This window comes from Osmerus eperlanus, chromosome 10 (genome assembly GCF_963692335.1).
Source record: "Osmerus eperlanus chromosome 10, fOsmEpe2.1, whole genome shotgun sequence".
NCBI lineage: Eukaryota > Metazoa > Chordata > Actinopteri > Osmeriformes > Osmeridae > Osmerus > Osmerus eperlanus.
This window is the reverse complement of record NC_085027.1, coordinates 8,282,884-8,297,843: the sequence shown is the minus strand read 5'-3', so window position 1 is coordinate 8,297,843 and position 14,960 is coordinate 8,282,884. Positions and strand designations below refer to the sequence as shown.

The 14,960-nt window shown below is 49.8% G+C and overlaps 1 protein-coding gene across 1 annotated transcript; it reads left to right on the top strand.

The window, feature by feature from the left end:
• Nucleotides 1-201: 201 nt before the first annotated feature.
• On the top strand, nucleotides 202-14,960 carry mmp15b (matrix metallopeptidase 15b). Its single transcript, XM_062470785.1, has 10 exons — nucleotides 202-1,310; nucleotides 5,769-5,917; nucleotides 6,005-6,127; nucleotides 6,412-6,719; nucleotides 8,185-8,346; nucleotides 8,472-8,677; nucleotides 10,997-11,135; nucleotides 12,507-12,657; nucleotides 12,868-12,986; nucleotides 13,115-14,960. Exons 1-10 carry the CDS (start codon nucleotides 1,182-1,184, stop codon nucleotides 13,600-13,602), a joined length of 1,974 nt encoding a protein of 657 aa, XP_062326769.1. The 5' UTR covers nucleotides 202-1,181; the 3' UTR covers nucleotides 13,603-14,960.

Sequence of the window (14,960 nt, the reverse complement as noted above, 5' to 3'; positions counted from 1 at the left end):
TATATATTTTCACTTTTATAACAATATTGTTTGTAATTTAGAGAAGTATCAGCCCAGAGGGATACAGACATGAATACACACACTCTAGATCACCTGTGAGAGTGCAGCCTGTGTGACCAGGCCGAGGGGGGGAGGTCTGACTTCCTGACATCCGCTCCCTCGTCCCCTCCCCTCGTGATTTGATAGACGAGCTGACGACCGCTACACACACTGAGTGGGACCGACGCGAGGCACCAGGAAAAGGGCCTGCCCGATCGCTGTCCCGCAATAGAAAAAAGGGAACTTCAACAGGCTCAAAAGACAACCGGCCGGGTAGTTGACCGGGTCCAGAAAAACTGCGGGGGGAAAACAAAATTTAACGGGCAGAGAACCATCATATAAAACCGTTACAAGAGGGACCGCTATTCGAAACATACGTCGTAAAGAGGACTGCAGCTGGTCGAGAAGGGAAAGTGGTCAGCAGCAGTGAACTTATTTCGTTCCCTGATCTGTAAATAATTGACTCTAGTCGTTGTTTTGCCTCCCGCGGTCCCATTCTCCCGCTGCACTTGGACACCGTCTTCGGTTCACTTTTGCAAGAGGAAACGGCGGTTATATTTTAACACCTGCTTGGTACTATTGCTGCAGATTGACACACATATTGTTCGCAGCGAGCGGACTTGAGCGGACTCAGCTAAAACTGAGTTATGCATGCTTGGTAAGTGCACCTCGAAGGTTAATACTTTGAACGTAAATAGGTCGTCTCCACTGTTCACTGAACACTAGGCTACTGGAGGCGAGGTAGGACACGCCCGCCAGTAACAGGCTACCTAGAACTTGGGACCTCTGGCACCAGCTCAGGTCTGATGGTGTAGCCTGCAGTTGTCCTCGGAGACTTGAGTGGTAGAGAGTACAGAGTAGACCACAACCACGGAGGGCGGGACAGATATAGTCTCCCCTCTAACGAAGGAGAATCCATTGTTCGTGGATATTAACTTATTTAAGGGAAGGTCGTTATCTTTTTAGATGACCGCGCCAGAGTCAACAAAGCCGTTTCCCCCTTCACCTTTTCTGCGTGAGACCTAGGGTCAACAGAACTTAATCACCGACCCAAACTTCCGCGCCTAGGGTTTCCGCGTGGAGTCTGTAAGCCAGGAGTTAATTTCGGTGACCTCGTCAGTGACCGGACTGGGATCTGGACTATGATGGCATCCTCGTGGGACATCTCGGCGTGGTTGCTGTGGAGACGGGTATTACTTTCTTCACTCCTGGTGCTGTGGGTCAGCGGTCCCCGGTCGGAAGCGGGACAGGATGACGCGTTCCACGCAGAGGTAAAATCGACAAGCCTCCATCCCAATAACTAACAACTACATAAAACAACTTCATGTTTACTTTTGCTACTTTTGCGTCTTAAGGATGAATCTAGCATAATAAAAACTCACGTAACCCATGCATTTGGGTTACGTGAGTTTTTCTTGAATAAATTGCAGTGTCAAGCAAAAATAGCCGTTTATTTATATTTTTGCTGACACTGCAATTTAGCTACAATACATTCTTTGAGATGTTGCTCATCAATGTTTAAACAGCCTTTCTGGTGCATGTTGGGTTTCTGTCCCACTGCCATCAGTTATAAGCGCTGTTGAGCATTTAAAGCTGATCACTTAAGCTTAGGCACATCTGAAATGAGACTATCCACCTCGCATTCTCCCTTTTCATGACCAGATACGGTACCTCACGTTCGTACGGCAGCTCAAAACACACAAACTCTACTCATTCCCCTCGTGGCTTCCGCTCTGACACGCTGACACACTTACTCAGAGCGTGTACGAGCAGTTAGTTAGTTAATTGATCTGGGGATGTCTATGCTATAGGCTATACAGTTCTGCTATTGAAATAAACGTGATTGGCATCCACTTATTTCCCATGCTTTGTGACAATGTATAAACGTCTTGTAGTCCGCTTTTGTAGTCCACTTTTGTCCAATCACCTTGAGTTGGTCCTAAGTGTGTGCTGTGTGTGTAGTGTGTCTGCTGATGTGGGCTGTGTGAGCAACCCGGGGTCCTCTGACTAGAGAAGCCTTTGTGTTATTGTGGTCTGGCTGCATGTTTGTGTTATTGTATAGGTCTGCCTGTGTGTGTGTGTGTGTGGACTTTGCCCCAGCTGCTGCCACTTAGCCCAGTTGTGTTGACATTAGAGGCCAGCCAGCCTTTCTCAGCCTCTCTCTGTGGGTTTGACTTTATATAGAGGCCAGTCAGCCTCTCTGCTTGGTCCCCCACTTCAGGCATCAACAGTGATACAATCTCATTGGACATCAGTCGTGTAGTTAGAGTACTCAGACAGAGTTACTCATTATCAGTGCAGGAGACAACAAAGACATAACCAGTAATAAGTATTACAATACTTAATTATGAACCAGCACTGCACCATACATGTTTAGATGTTCTCTCCTCCCTCTTGAGAGCCAGCCAAGAAGAACAATAATGAACAGACACAATAACCTGTAATAGTTTACACACTCAGGCAGGCGGACTGCCCAATGCCTCCGGCTTACATTCCTACACTGGAGTCTGGGGATAACCACTGAGGAGTGTGTGTGTGTGTTTGTAAGCAGACTAAGGCATTCCAGTGCCAGGTATGAGGTTGGGAGGTGGGAGGTGCACAAGTTATGTAGTGGTGACCTGGCAGTGTTTACCTTAGCAGAGACAGTCATTGGGGGGTCTGTGTACCAGCCCCTGGCCCTGCCTTAGCCAGCTCCAAACCCCATTCTGCAGTGTCAGGTCCTAACATGCTACATCCTTCTGGGGTAGAAGGATCCTGTATATGGAGGAGCGGTGGTGGAGTGGTGTGTGTTTTTGTTTGTGTGTGTGTTGGCTGGGAGGGGGGGAGGGGGTGGGTAGGCAGAAGGGAGGGCTTCTGTAGAAGGATTAGTAAACAGATCTACTAAAGGAGGAGCAAAAGTAATAGTAATATAAGGAGACAAGTAAATAAAAGTAGGAGAGAAAGAAAAGGTTGGGTACAGAAGGAGTTGCAAAGGGAGGAGGAAAGTTTCTTAATCTGCCACCAGCTTTTGATGAGGTGTGTGCGTGTGTGACTAAAGTGTGTGTGCGCGCATGTGCTTATTACGAGAGGTTTGTTTGAGTGTGTGAGAGAGAGAAAGTGGGAGAGAAGGAGAGAGCGAGAAAGAGGGAGGGATAGAGAGTGACCTGGTCTCTTTTCAGTCGTGTCATGTGACATGTGAGTGTGACAGCTGTGTTCCAAACGGGCCACAAGCAGAACCGAGGGGAGGCATTCTGGCCCGCGCTGCTCCCTGGATGACATGGCACAATGGAGCCTCTTGTCCGGAGAGAAAGAGTGAGGGGAGAGGGAGTGAAGGGGGGGGGGGGAGGGTGTAAAGGATGAGAAGAAAGAGAAAAGGAGAGGAAGAAGGAAGGGAAGGGATAAGAAGGGATAAGAAGGCATGGAGAGGACGGGGAAAGAAGAGAATGGGACAAGGTTTATCAGGTCCACAGGACACGGGAGCTGCTGTACAATCATTCTTGCTGAAACAACCTCGTCTTTTCCCTTTTCCGTCTTAACCTCGGCATAACCTCTCTCTTTCCCTGTTTCTGTGCCCTTTTTTCTCTCTCCCCCAGTCTCTCCCCCAGTCTCTTACTCCATCTACCCTCCCATTCTTTCCCTCTCTCTCTTACTCTTTCTCTCTCTGCCTCTCCCCCCACCCCCTTTCCAGTCTGTCAGTCTATCAGTAGAATCTCCAGAGTGCCCAATCTTAACATTCCAACCAGCTCCTCCTTTCTCCCCAGTGGTTGCCTATTGCCATTGGCACAGGGGGATCTTATTGCTGTGTTGATGCATAATGGGATGTGATACGAAGGGGAAACGCTGATAGATGCTGTCCCCTGGTTGGCTGGTCCGTGGTTGGCTGGTCCGTGGTTGGCTGGTTCCTGCTTGACTGACTGCTGGTTGGCTTGTATTTGTTTGTATGTGTGTATGTAACCAAGACAGCTCACAAAGACCTCTACTTAACTATGGTCCCACAGTGACTGAACTGTCACAGCGTTGTGTGTGTGTGTTTTATATCCTTCCTCCCCCTTCCTCCCCCTCTCTCCCCCTCTCTTTTGCCCCCCTCCCCCTCTCTTCATCATTGCCTCTCTCTTAGCAGGGGGGACATGGCAGTAGACCAGCAAATAAAAGCTCTCTGCATTTGTTAGTGTCTTGGCTGACATTGTGGTGGACGCTGGCAAGCTGAACACACACACACACACATACAAACACACACGTACACACGTGCACACACGCACATTAGTTCGTTTTACAACTCCTTGTAAATTTCTGTGTGCAGGGGGCAGTGGTTTTGGCAGGTAGGCTCAAGGTCTTCTTGAAGGACCTGCTGATAGACCTACACACACTTCCCTCCTACACATCCCTCTTATCCCCTCTCCCCTCATATCCCCTCTCTCCTCATATCCCCTCTCCTCATATCCCATCTCTCCTCATACCATCCCATACTCTCCTCTCCACTCCTCTCTCTGGGATCAGAGAACAGAAGAAGCACTTTTTAAAAGGCTAAATTCCATCCATCTGCAGTCTGCAATGGGCTGTGTGGATGTTGCTTACACAGTAGTGTACTACATAGAGAGAGAGGAGGAAAGAGGGGGAGGGGGCGATCATATTGTTATGGATGTCTTTTCCCTGAACACACCCTTTCACCTGCTAAACCATCACAAACTCCTGGGTTGGCGTGTACTCTTTTGGTCAATAGTATGAGTGTGCGATGTGTGTATAAATATGAGTGGGATGTGGATAAGCATGAGTGTGTGTGCATGAGTGTGTGGGTGTTTTTGCATGAGAGAGGGAGAAGGATGGCCAGGGTCAAGCACTGCCCCATTCCCCACATCCTCCTCCCACACATGCAAGGCCAATATAGGGATCATTTTGGACTCTTGAGTCTGTGTGAGTCTGTGTATGGGTGGGGGTGGGGGGTGGGGGGGGACAGACCATCAATAGACACACTGCCCCTAATTTGTGTTTCAGATGTGAGCACAGTATCTGCCTGAACAGATGGTAGGAGATGAGATATACTGGCATATCTAGTAGAATATACTGGTTATCTACCATACACATTTGTATCCAATTATCCAATGTCTCTGTTGAACTACAGGCCATACATGTTCCCTGTGTGTCTCAGGGAGAATCTTGTTCTTGTTCATGTAGTTTTGTGTGAGTGCATTTAAGTGTGTGTGTCACAGTTGTTGCATCCACTGTAACAGGCAAGTGATTCAGTGACCACAGGCCAGGGTTGTGTGTGTGTGTGTATCTGATCCACTTAAACTGTAGTTAGTGCTAATGACATAATTAGAGATCAGTAATTTGGAGGCTAACCTCCTGGAGCGGCCTTCAGAGGAAATCCCCCCCCTACTCTCTGGCTCCTCCCCCCCCCCCCTGCCCCCCTCCCACCAGCGCCCACCAACTGGGATTTGTGGTCTGGTCATACTTACATCAAGTCCAACACACACACATACATACACACTTTCCCCCCCTTGCCCCCCCCCCCCCCCCCTCTGCAGGCATGGTTGAGGATGTACAGCTTCCTCCCCCAGAAGTCTCCCTGTTCTGTACCCCCCTCCCCTCCCCCTTCATCCACAGGCCTGGTTGAGGATGTATGGCTATCTCTATCAGAAGTCTCACTGTTCTGTACACCCTCCCCCCTCCTCCACAGGCATGGTTGAGGATGTATGGCTATCTCTATCAGAAGTCTCACTGTTCTGTACACCCTCCCCCCTCCTCCACAGGCATGGTTGAGGATGTACGGCTACCTCCCCCAGGCCAGCAGACAGATGTCCACCATGAGGACAGCCCAGATCCTGGCCAATGCTGTGGGGGACATGCAGCGCTTCTATGGCCTGGAGGTTACTGGCACCATGGACCCTGCTACCATCACGTATGTCAAACACATACACACATACACACACACACACACACACACAAACACACACACAGCAACATAACGTCCTGTGTGTTGTTCCAGGGCCATGCGGAGACCCAGGTGTGGTGTGCCTGACAAGTTCGGAGGTCAGATAAAGACCAATGTGAGGAGGAAACGCTACGCTCTGACTGGACACAAGTGGAACAAGAGTCACCTGACATTCAGGTACAACCCTCCCTCCCTCCCTCCCTCCCTCCCTCCCTCCCTCTCTCTCTCTCTCTCTCTCTCTCTCTCTCTCTCTCTCTCTCTCTCTCTCTCTCTCTCTCTCTCTCTCTCTGTCTGTCTCTGTCTCTGTCTGCAGTTCTCTCTAGAAATGTTCTTAAGATATTTCTAAAGGCTTCACTCCAAGATCAACTCAAGTTTATTGTTTGGGAAATTGCAGAAATATTAGTTTATTTCGATATCCCCTTCTCTCCCTTCCCTTACCCTCTCACTTCCCCTCCGCACAGCATCCAAAACTACACCCCCAAGGTGGGGGAGTACAATTCATTTGAGGCGATTCGTCGAGCTTTCAAGGTGTGGGAGCAGGTCACGCCCCTCTCTTTCGACGAGATCCCTTACCAGGAGATAAAATATGGCCGTCGAAAGGAGCCCGACATCATGATTTTCTTCGCCTCCGGTTTCCACGGTGACAGCTCACCCTTCGATGGCGAGGGCGGGTTCCTGGCTCACGCCTACTTCCCTGGGCCTGGCATGGGGGGAGACACACACTTTGACTCTGACGAACCCTGGACCCTTGGGAACCAGAACCTGCAAGGTGAGGGGGAGAAAGGGAGGTAGAGAGGGGGGAGGGGGAGGAGGGGGAGGGGGAGGGGGAGGAGGGGGGAGATAGAGAGGTGGGGGGAGATCAATCTCCATGTGATACAGTACTGTGTCAAGCCCAGTTGTTAGTACTGCACTGCCTCTGCAACACATTGAGAATATCTGATCCCCTGACATAACCCTCCCACCCCCCCCCCCCCCCCCCCCCCCCCCCATGCCAGAGTTTGTCTGACCCAACCTCATCATCAACATAATCATCTGCAGAGTTCTACTGTACAAGCTACCTTCATAAAACTTCAAAGCCTGTGGAGCTATGACATCATAGTATGGCTCATATACACCAGCTGTATCTGCTCCAGCTGTAACTACCCATGCTCAGAACCAGGGGATTCTGTTACCCCCCTGGAGGTCCCAGCCCTGTTTTACCCCAGCTGTGGTTTTATTATTACCCCCCCCCCCCCCCCTACGGAGGAGAGGAGGGCTACATATGAGACAGACTGAGGAGTCAACAGGATAGGCAGACAGAGGGACAGACTGACTGAGCTCAGCTCCTAACATCCCGGGACCCTTTGAAGTTCCTCAGCCTCATGGTTGTCACGGTTACCTCACAAAGCCCTCTTTATTTTTCCTTGAGATTCTCAATCTCTCCACCCCCTCTCTCTTTCTCTCTAATGCTCTCTCTCACTCCACGGTTTCTCTCTCTCTCGTTACTTTTTACACTTTAGAGTCACATGAGTGTACTGAGGACTAAACCTCAACTAGCTGTCAAAGGAGTGTGTGTGTGTCGGGTGTGTGTGTGTTCCTGTGCCGGCTGTCCTTGTGTGTGTGTGTGTCAGGCTGGGGACAGAGAATGGTTTCAGCTGATGACAGGAAAGGAATTTTGAACATCCTTGGATTCACAGCAGTGACATCATCGCGTTCCAAACCCTCAGGATAGGCTGGTCACGGGCGACATCTGACCAACCACAACCAGCCTGCCCTCACATCACACAAAATGGCGGAAGGGTCATGTTAAAGTTCACTCTAAGCTGTGTCCGGGACAAAGCAGCATTCATAGGGGAAGTTCCAACCAGGCCTGGCCTTGCTTCAAAGCACGACCCAGAGATTGTCTCAACTCAACACAATTTCCATCAGCATTTATTTTCTCCGGGTTTCTACAGGATGTAACTTGTGAAAGAGGAAGTTGACACTGCGGTCACTGTGTCATCAATGCTTTGATTAGTTTGAGGGTGTGCATGTGTACTGATGTCTATCTGCACCCATTAGTGTCTGTTATAGAGGTGTCATCCATCTACATATCTGTCTGAACCAGCTGCTCAAAGTAGCCGATAAGTCAGGAACAGTCTCCTCATAGACTATCCTCATAGTTGCCTCTTGCACTGTTCTGGACAACACTTAAGTGCTGTCTATTTCTCTCTCCTTCCCATTCCCACTCCTCCTCCCCCCTCCCCCTCCACCAGGTAACGACCTCTTCCTGGTGGCTGTCCACGAGCTAGGCCACGCCTTGGGCCTGGAACATTCCAACAACCCCATGGCCATCATGGCTCCCTTTTATCAGTGGATGGAGACAGATAACTTTCAGCTGCCCGAGGATGACTTGAGGGGTATACAGCAGATCTATGGTGAGGGTCTTAAGTATCTGGCTATATATAAATAGATTGATGGAATTAGAAATGGATTATTCAGTATGGTGCATGCAAAGATTCTAGAGTTCCATGGATATGAAGTCTTTGCCCTCACCCCCCAGGTCAGCCAGGCGGCACCCCCACCCAGGCCCTCCCAACAGTGACCCCCCGCCGTCCGGCCAAGCCGGAGCCCCGCCCCCCCCAAACCCCCCCTCGACGTCCGGACCGACCCCGCACCACCGAGCGTCCAGACCACTACGGCCCCAACATCTGTGAGGGCAACTTCGACACGGTCACAATGCTGAGGGGGGAGATGTTTGTCTTCAAGGTGAGTTACTGTGGGAGGGAGAACATAAGGGAGGTAGAGGGAGGAGGGAAGTAGAGAGGGGAGAGGAGGGAGTTGTTTGTTCTCAAGGTGGTCAAGGAGGGGATGTTTGTGGCTAGGAGGAGCACCTGTAGCATCTGAGAGAAGCAGGTGTTGTCTGGTGGGAAGCAGGGGTCATAAGGAGCAGGGCCTGGCCTCCACCAGACCCTGTAAACCTCCAGGACGGAACTCTTTACTGCCATGTTAACAAGAGGAGAGCCTCTGGGCCCGCTGGGCTTGCGGAACTGCACTGTGCTATTCAACCTCCACCACCCCGTACATCACCACACAACCCCATGCCACCCCATACAATGCAATACAACTCCTACCAGCCCTACCGTCTGCATGCTCAGCCAGTCAGATCGGTGGGCCACACCTGGCGGTAACCTAGTAACCTGGAACCATCTCTCCTGTTCTTCCTGGCTGCAGCTGGAGGGTCGTTAGAGCTTTATGCTGGCTGTATTATGGTCTGTCTGTCATGACAGGGACACTTTAATTTTACTGTTTCCTGCTGGTTGTATGGTCTCCAACCAAGGATAGGACATGAAGGAGGAGAGGGGAAGGCAAGGCTTGGAACATTTTGACATCTGAATTATAGATGCAATTACGGTCTTATCCTCTCTGCTTCCTGTCTGTCTTGGTTTGGTCATATTAGACTCTACTCCACATTCTACACTCTATTCTGCTGGGCTCAGTTCTACTTTACTCTGCTCTATCCATCTCAATTGTGTGAGACAGACTGGCTGACTGACTGGCTGGAGGACAGAAGTAGTTTGCCAGGAAGCCACAGCTTCACCATTAGCAGTGATAGACAGGTCTATTGACTATAGCTAATGGATACCCTAGCTTGCTAGCCAACACACGTCTTAGTAAATCTGTCCTCTGTGTCTCTTTGTCTCTGACTGGGGCTTGTGCTTGGAGTGTGTTGTAGAGGAGTGTGTGAGAATCAGTTGGTGTGTTTGTGTGAGTATCATTTATTTATTTATTTTTATTTAACCTTTATTTAACCAGGAAGGTCCCATTGAGATTAAAAATCTATTTTTCAAGGGAGACCTGGCCAAAGACAGGCAGCAACATAAGAACGCATAGTTACAGACAGAAGAACACAGAATGAGACAAGTAAAAAAAAAAGTTTGATTCAGTTACATAACCTGGTTAATTTAAAAACATTGACATTTTCGGGAACCTGCCTCCATTTCCTTAATTTTAGATTTAAAAGCAGTAAGTGGTATTAGTTATTTGTATGTGTGTGTGTGTGCATGTGTGTGTTGTTGCTTACTAAGGTAATTGTGGATTACTCAGGGTTTTTTTCCTCCTTTTGTTGTTAACTACCTCACACATGTTTTGTGCTGATTTGAACAAACTCACCAGTTTACAGTTCTTTATACCAGTCCAGTCCAGAATGACATAATTATCCTCCTCCTCATATCACCTCCTCCTCCTTACACCCCCTTCTCCGGCCCCTCCCCTCCTCCTGGCTGTATGCATAGGAGGGTTAAGGGGCTTGGAGGAATGTAGGGTCTATGCAGGGATGCAGATGGAGGGTCTAGAGAACTGGACTCTGAAAGTCTGGGGGTCTGGAGGGCTGAAGGTCTGGGAGTCTGGCATGGGTGGGGGGGGTTTAGAGGTCTGGATTAGGGGGAGACCACCCAGCAGTAGACGGCTTGTGAACCCCAGACAAGGCTGCCAACATGGACCTGTGCATGTCTGTTGACGTTCAGCACTGTTAACACACCTTGTTAGCAGGGAACATTACATTCACACACCCTCAAACACATACAAAATGGGTCCGTCTTATTGGCCTGTTTGTGAATGGAGGACTATGGATAGAGTATGAATTGTGGGGAAGGGACAGGCACTTTAAATATAGAGGCGTTATAGTGGCTGATTGGCAGTGTTCCTGGTGTCCCTGCTCTCATGGGTGTAGGGTGTGTGTGTGTGGTTGGGGAGTAGTCTCTGGGCTCTGGACTCCTGCCAGAAAGAGATGGAGAGAAAGAGAGATAGAGAGTTGGGAGGCAAGGGCATTCTCGAACACCTACCATGTGACTACAGAGAGTTACTAAGGACATTCAGACAGACCAATATGCAGAGGAAATATCAGACAGACATACAGGCAGGCAGACAGACAGACAAGTAAGCAGACAGGTAGGCAGCCAAGCAGACTATGGGACTGAAAATCTAAACGCCCTCCAATACCTGTACTAGATCCTATGGACTGAGGGTGAGCGAGCTGAACGAGAGCTGTCACCTGATTGGCTAATCCTGTCCTTTCTGTCCAACCAGGGGAGATGGTTCTGGAGAGTTCGGAGAAACCGGGTCCTGGACAACTACCCCATGCCCATCGGACACTTCTGGAGAGGCCTGCCTGGGGACATAGATGCTGCCTACGAGAGACACGATGGGAAATTTGTCTTCTTTAAAGGTACCGCTCATGCATGCACACACACATACTATACACACTCACAGACTCACACACCCGCACAGACTCACACATATGTTGTGTTTCACATCCTAGAGTTTAGAAGGATAGAGAGTCACTTGACAGTGACAATTGTTGGTATGTTGTGGTAACAATCACAGAGCGAGAGAGTGTGAGAGAGGTTGGAGGCTAGGGGAGAGGCTGGGAGAAGTTCACTGTTTGCAGGAATCAGACAGCTGGCTCTTTAAGACAGCTGGCTCGGCAGGAGTAAGCCTTCAAGGAATATAATGATGTCACTGGCAAGGCCTTCTGACATCTGGCAGCCATCCATCGGAAAGAAAGGAAGAATTAAAGGCAGAAACAGAGAGAGACGGAGAGCTGGTTCCACAGCATCTGGCAATTGTGAGTGAGGGCGAGGGAGAGAAGGATGGAGAGAGCGAGTTACATCGGCCCTGCCCTTCTCTCTTTCTCTCTCTGTCTGTAGACAGATGCTGAGTGGAAAGGTTTCGTTTTAAACCAGAGTGAACACAGGGATGGAGGACAGAGCGTCCATGTCTTAAATACTGTAAACACAGCCCCTTGCTTCCAACCCCCTTCCACCTTCCCTAAAGAAAACATATTCATAACAAGCTTTCCCTAATGCCCGGTTAAGCTCAAACCATGGCTAGTCAGAGATTAGTTTACACCGTTATATGCTGCTTGCATGCATGCACACGTATGAGTGTACGTGTTTATGTATGTTTTGTGTGTGGATGCTTGTGTGTGTGTTGTGTGTGTGTGTGTGTGTGTGTGTGTGTGCGTGTGTGTGTGTGTGTGTGTGTGTGGAAGCCAGCAGATCAGCAGGTCTTGTGTGGGGTGGTGCTGGGTTAACAGTTTCCACAGCCCAGGTTTATGAGTGGGAGGGGAGGAGAGGGAAAGCCCCTCTGCACGCTCCATAAAGGAACATTAACCATAAAACCATTCACCCCTCCTCCCTTCTCCCCTTACTCTCTTCATCCCTCTATCCCTCTCTCCCCGTTGTGATTTATTCTCTCAGTTTCCAACTCAATAACCATCCTTCTTTCTCTATTTGCTTTTTTACAGTACTTGCTGTATCTATCCCTTCATCCTCCTCTCTACCTTTCCTCTCTACCTTTCCTCTCTTCATCTCTCTCCATTTAGCGTGTAGCAGGTAATAACTGTTCAGGGAAAGCTAACAGCTAACGCTGTGTATTACATGTATGATAACATGTTCCTATGGTCTGTCAAGTAGCTAAATGCTAACTTGTTTGCCAGTGTGGTGCAAAATGCTAATCAGTGTGCTATTGTGTTCCTATGGTCATCCATGTAGCAAAATGCTAACCTGTATTCCCCTGTGTTCCTGTGGTCATCCAGGTAATAAATGGTGGCTGTTCCGGGAGGCTAACCTGGAGCCTGGCTACCCCCAGGAGCTGGTGGACTACGGCAGGGACATCCCTTACGACAACATCGACACAGCCATCTGGTGGGAGCCGTCTGGTTTCACCTACTTCTTCCAGGGAGACTGGTAAGCAACTACCTTCATACATCTGACTAGGTTTAGTTTACACAGGAAAATAGAAGCATTAGGGTAGACCTCGAAAAAACTAGATCATTAGGTGTAATATCCCTTTAACAGGATTAGTTTGCCTACTTGGCTGTGAGACAGCATGACCAGTGACCCTGCAACCTAGCACTTGTGTATCTTTAACAAGCAGTGAACATTCTGTACCTGCAGGTACTGGCGCTTCAACGAGCAGTCACGTGCGGCAGACAAAGACTACCCTAAGCCTATCAGTGTGTGGGGATCAGCAGTGCCCTCGTCTCCCAAGGGGGCCTTCCTCAGCGATGACGGAGGTAAGGTGGTGGGAGGATGAAGAGCGAGGTTGCGGCGTGTGTGTGTGTGTTTTAGAGGTTGTTAATTCGTCATCATTTTATGAAATGTGAAGGAGACCCTTACCTCTCATCTCCCATCTCCCCTCCAGCCTACACCTACTTTTACAAGGGGTCTAAGTACTGGAAGTTTGATAACCATCGTATGAAGAGTGAGCCGGGCTACCCCAAGTCCATCCTCAGAGACTTCATGGGATGCAGTGTGGACGTGGACGTGGACCCCGACACGTCAGACCCGGGACGCAAACACCCTGACCTGGACCGGCCGCCCGTTAACCCCGATGCCGGCACAGACAAAGACCGGGACAGGACCGGAACCGGGGGTACCGGTGATACGGGGTCAGACACCAATGACGTGGACTATCGAGAGGAAGTTGAGGAGGAGACCAACGAGGTGGATGTGGTGCTGAAGGTGAACGACAGCGAGGAGCGAACCATGAATATCATCATGGTCACCGTGCCACTGGTCCTGGTGCTGTGCATTCTGGGATTGATCTACGCCATTATCAACACTCTGCAGAGGAAGGGCGCGCCACGCCTTTTTGTCCACTGCAAACGCTCCTTGCAGGACTGGGTTTGACAACCTCTGACCCTTGACCTGTACTTGACCCTAACATATTCTTTCGACCACTCCCCCTTCAACCACTCCACCTCACCACCTTCTTACCTTCATCAATGTGGTAGTAGATTTATACTGACAAATACTGTACATACACACACACACACACAGACACGCACACACACAGACACACATTTAATACCACACTCACCCACTCACTATACCCCCATGGTGCTCTGCAATGCGTTGACTGTATTCTATTTATACCAGAGAAGTTTGCACATTGTTTTTCATGTTTTATGTTGAGGTTCATATTGTGTGAGATAGTTTATGTGTATTTGGAGGGTGTGTGACCTCCCTCCTCAGTCCCTTCTCTGTCCTCCCTCTATCCCCTCTCCTCTCTTCTGTCCTTTATCACTTTCTCCTCTCTCCTTCCTGCTCCCTCCCTCCCTCCCTCCCTCCATGCTCCCGCCCTCCCTCCCTAAGGATTCAGCCCTCTACAGAAGATCAGAGGACATACATAAGCAGGAGAGACACAAAACATGGTTGTGCTTTTATTATTTTATCTTGTGTGTTTGCGTGAACGGTTACACCCTGTTAGATAATGGCCCCTGGTTCTCAGGACTGTAACGTGAGAAGCCCCTGGCCCCTCCAGCTCCCCAGGGCCCCAGGCTCTTCTGCTAATCTTCTGCTCTCAAACACAGCAGGTGTGTGTGAACACTGCTAACCCGAGCCTTCACCTCCTACCATGAGCTTCAGGTCTGCCACTACTGGGATCCTCTCATCTCAGAGAGAGAGAGAGCCCAGGAGTTAGGGGGAGATAGCTGGAAAGGGAGGGGGGAAGTGAGACTGGGGGAAGGGAATGGGCCATCTGTTGGAGTTCAAAGAGGAGGTTGTGAAGTCCAGAAACTTTATCTGAGGAGTATTACTGCTGGGTGATAGCCAGTAAGACTGAGTTGGTGATGGTCTGGGTCTGCTTATACAGACAGGGAAGTGGAGGGCTGGGGTGCGTGGGGCTTGAGGGTGAGGAGAGGGAAACAGATGAGAGGGGGGAGGTGTTGAGGAGAGACTGGAGTGGGGGCGGGTGTGGCGGGTGAGATTGGCCTTCGGTGCTTTCCCTGTTAGGACTCTTTCTGGCCTTGTGTCATGTGACCCACATTCTGCAGATAGCTCTACTGTATCCACCCGCTCTCAGGGCCTGTACAGTCCTGATATGACACCACACACACTCCTGATTTAACACTACATACACACACACACACTCCTGAGACGACAGTACACAGGCACTCCTGATTAAACCCTACATACACACACACACACTCCTGATATGACACTATAGACACACACATACACACGACACTATGCACATACACACCCTC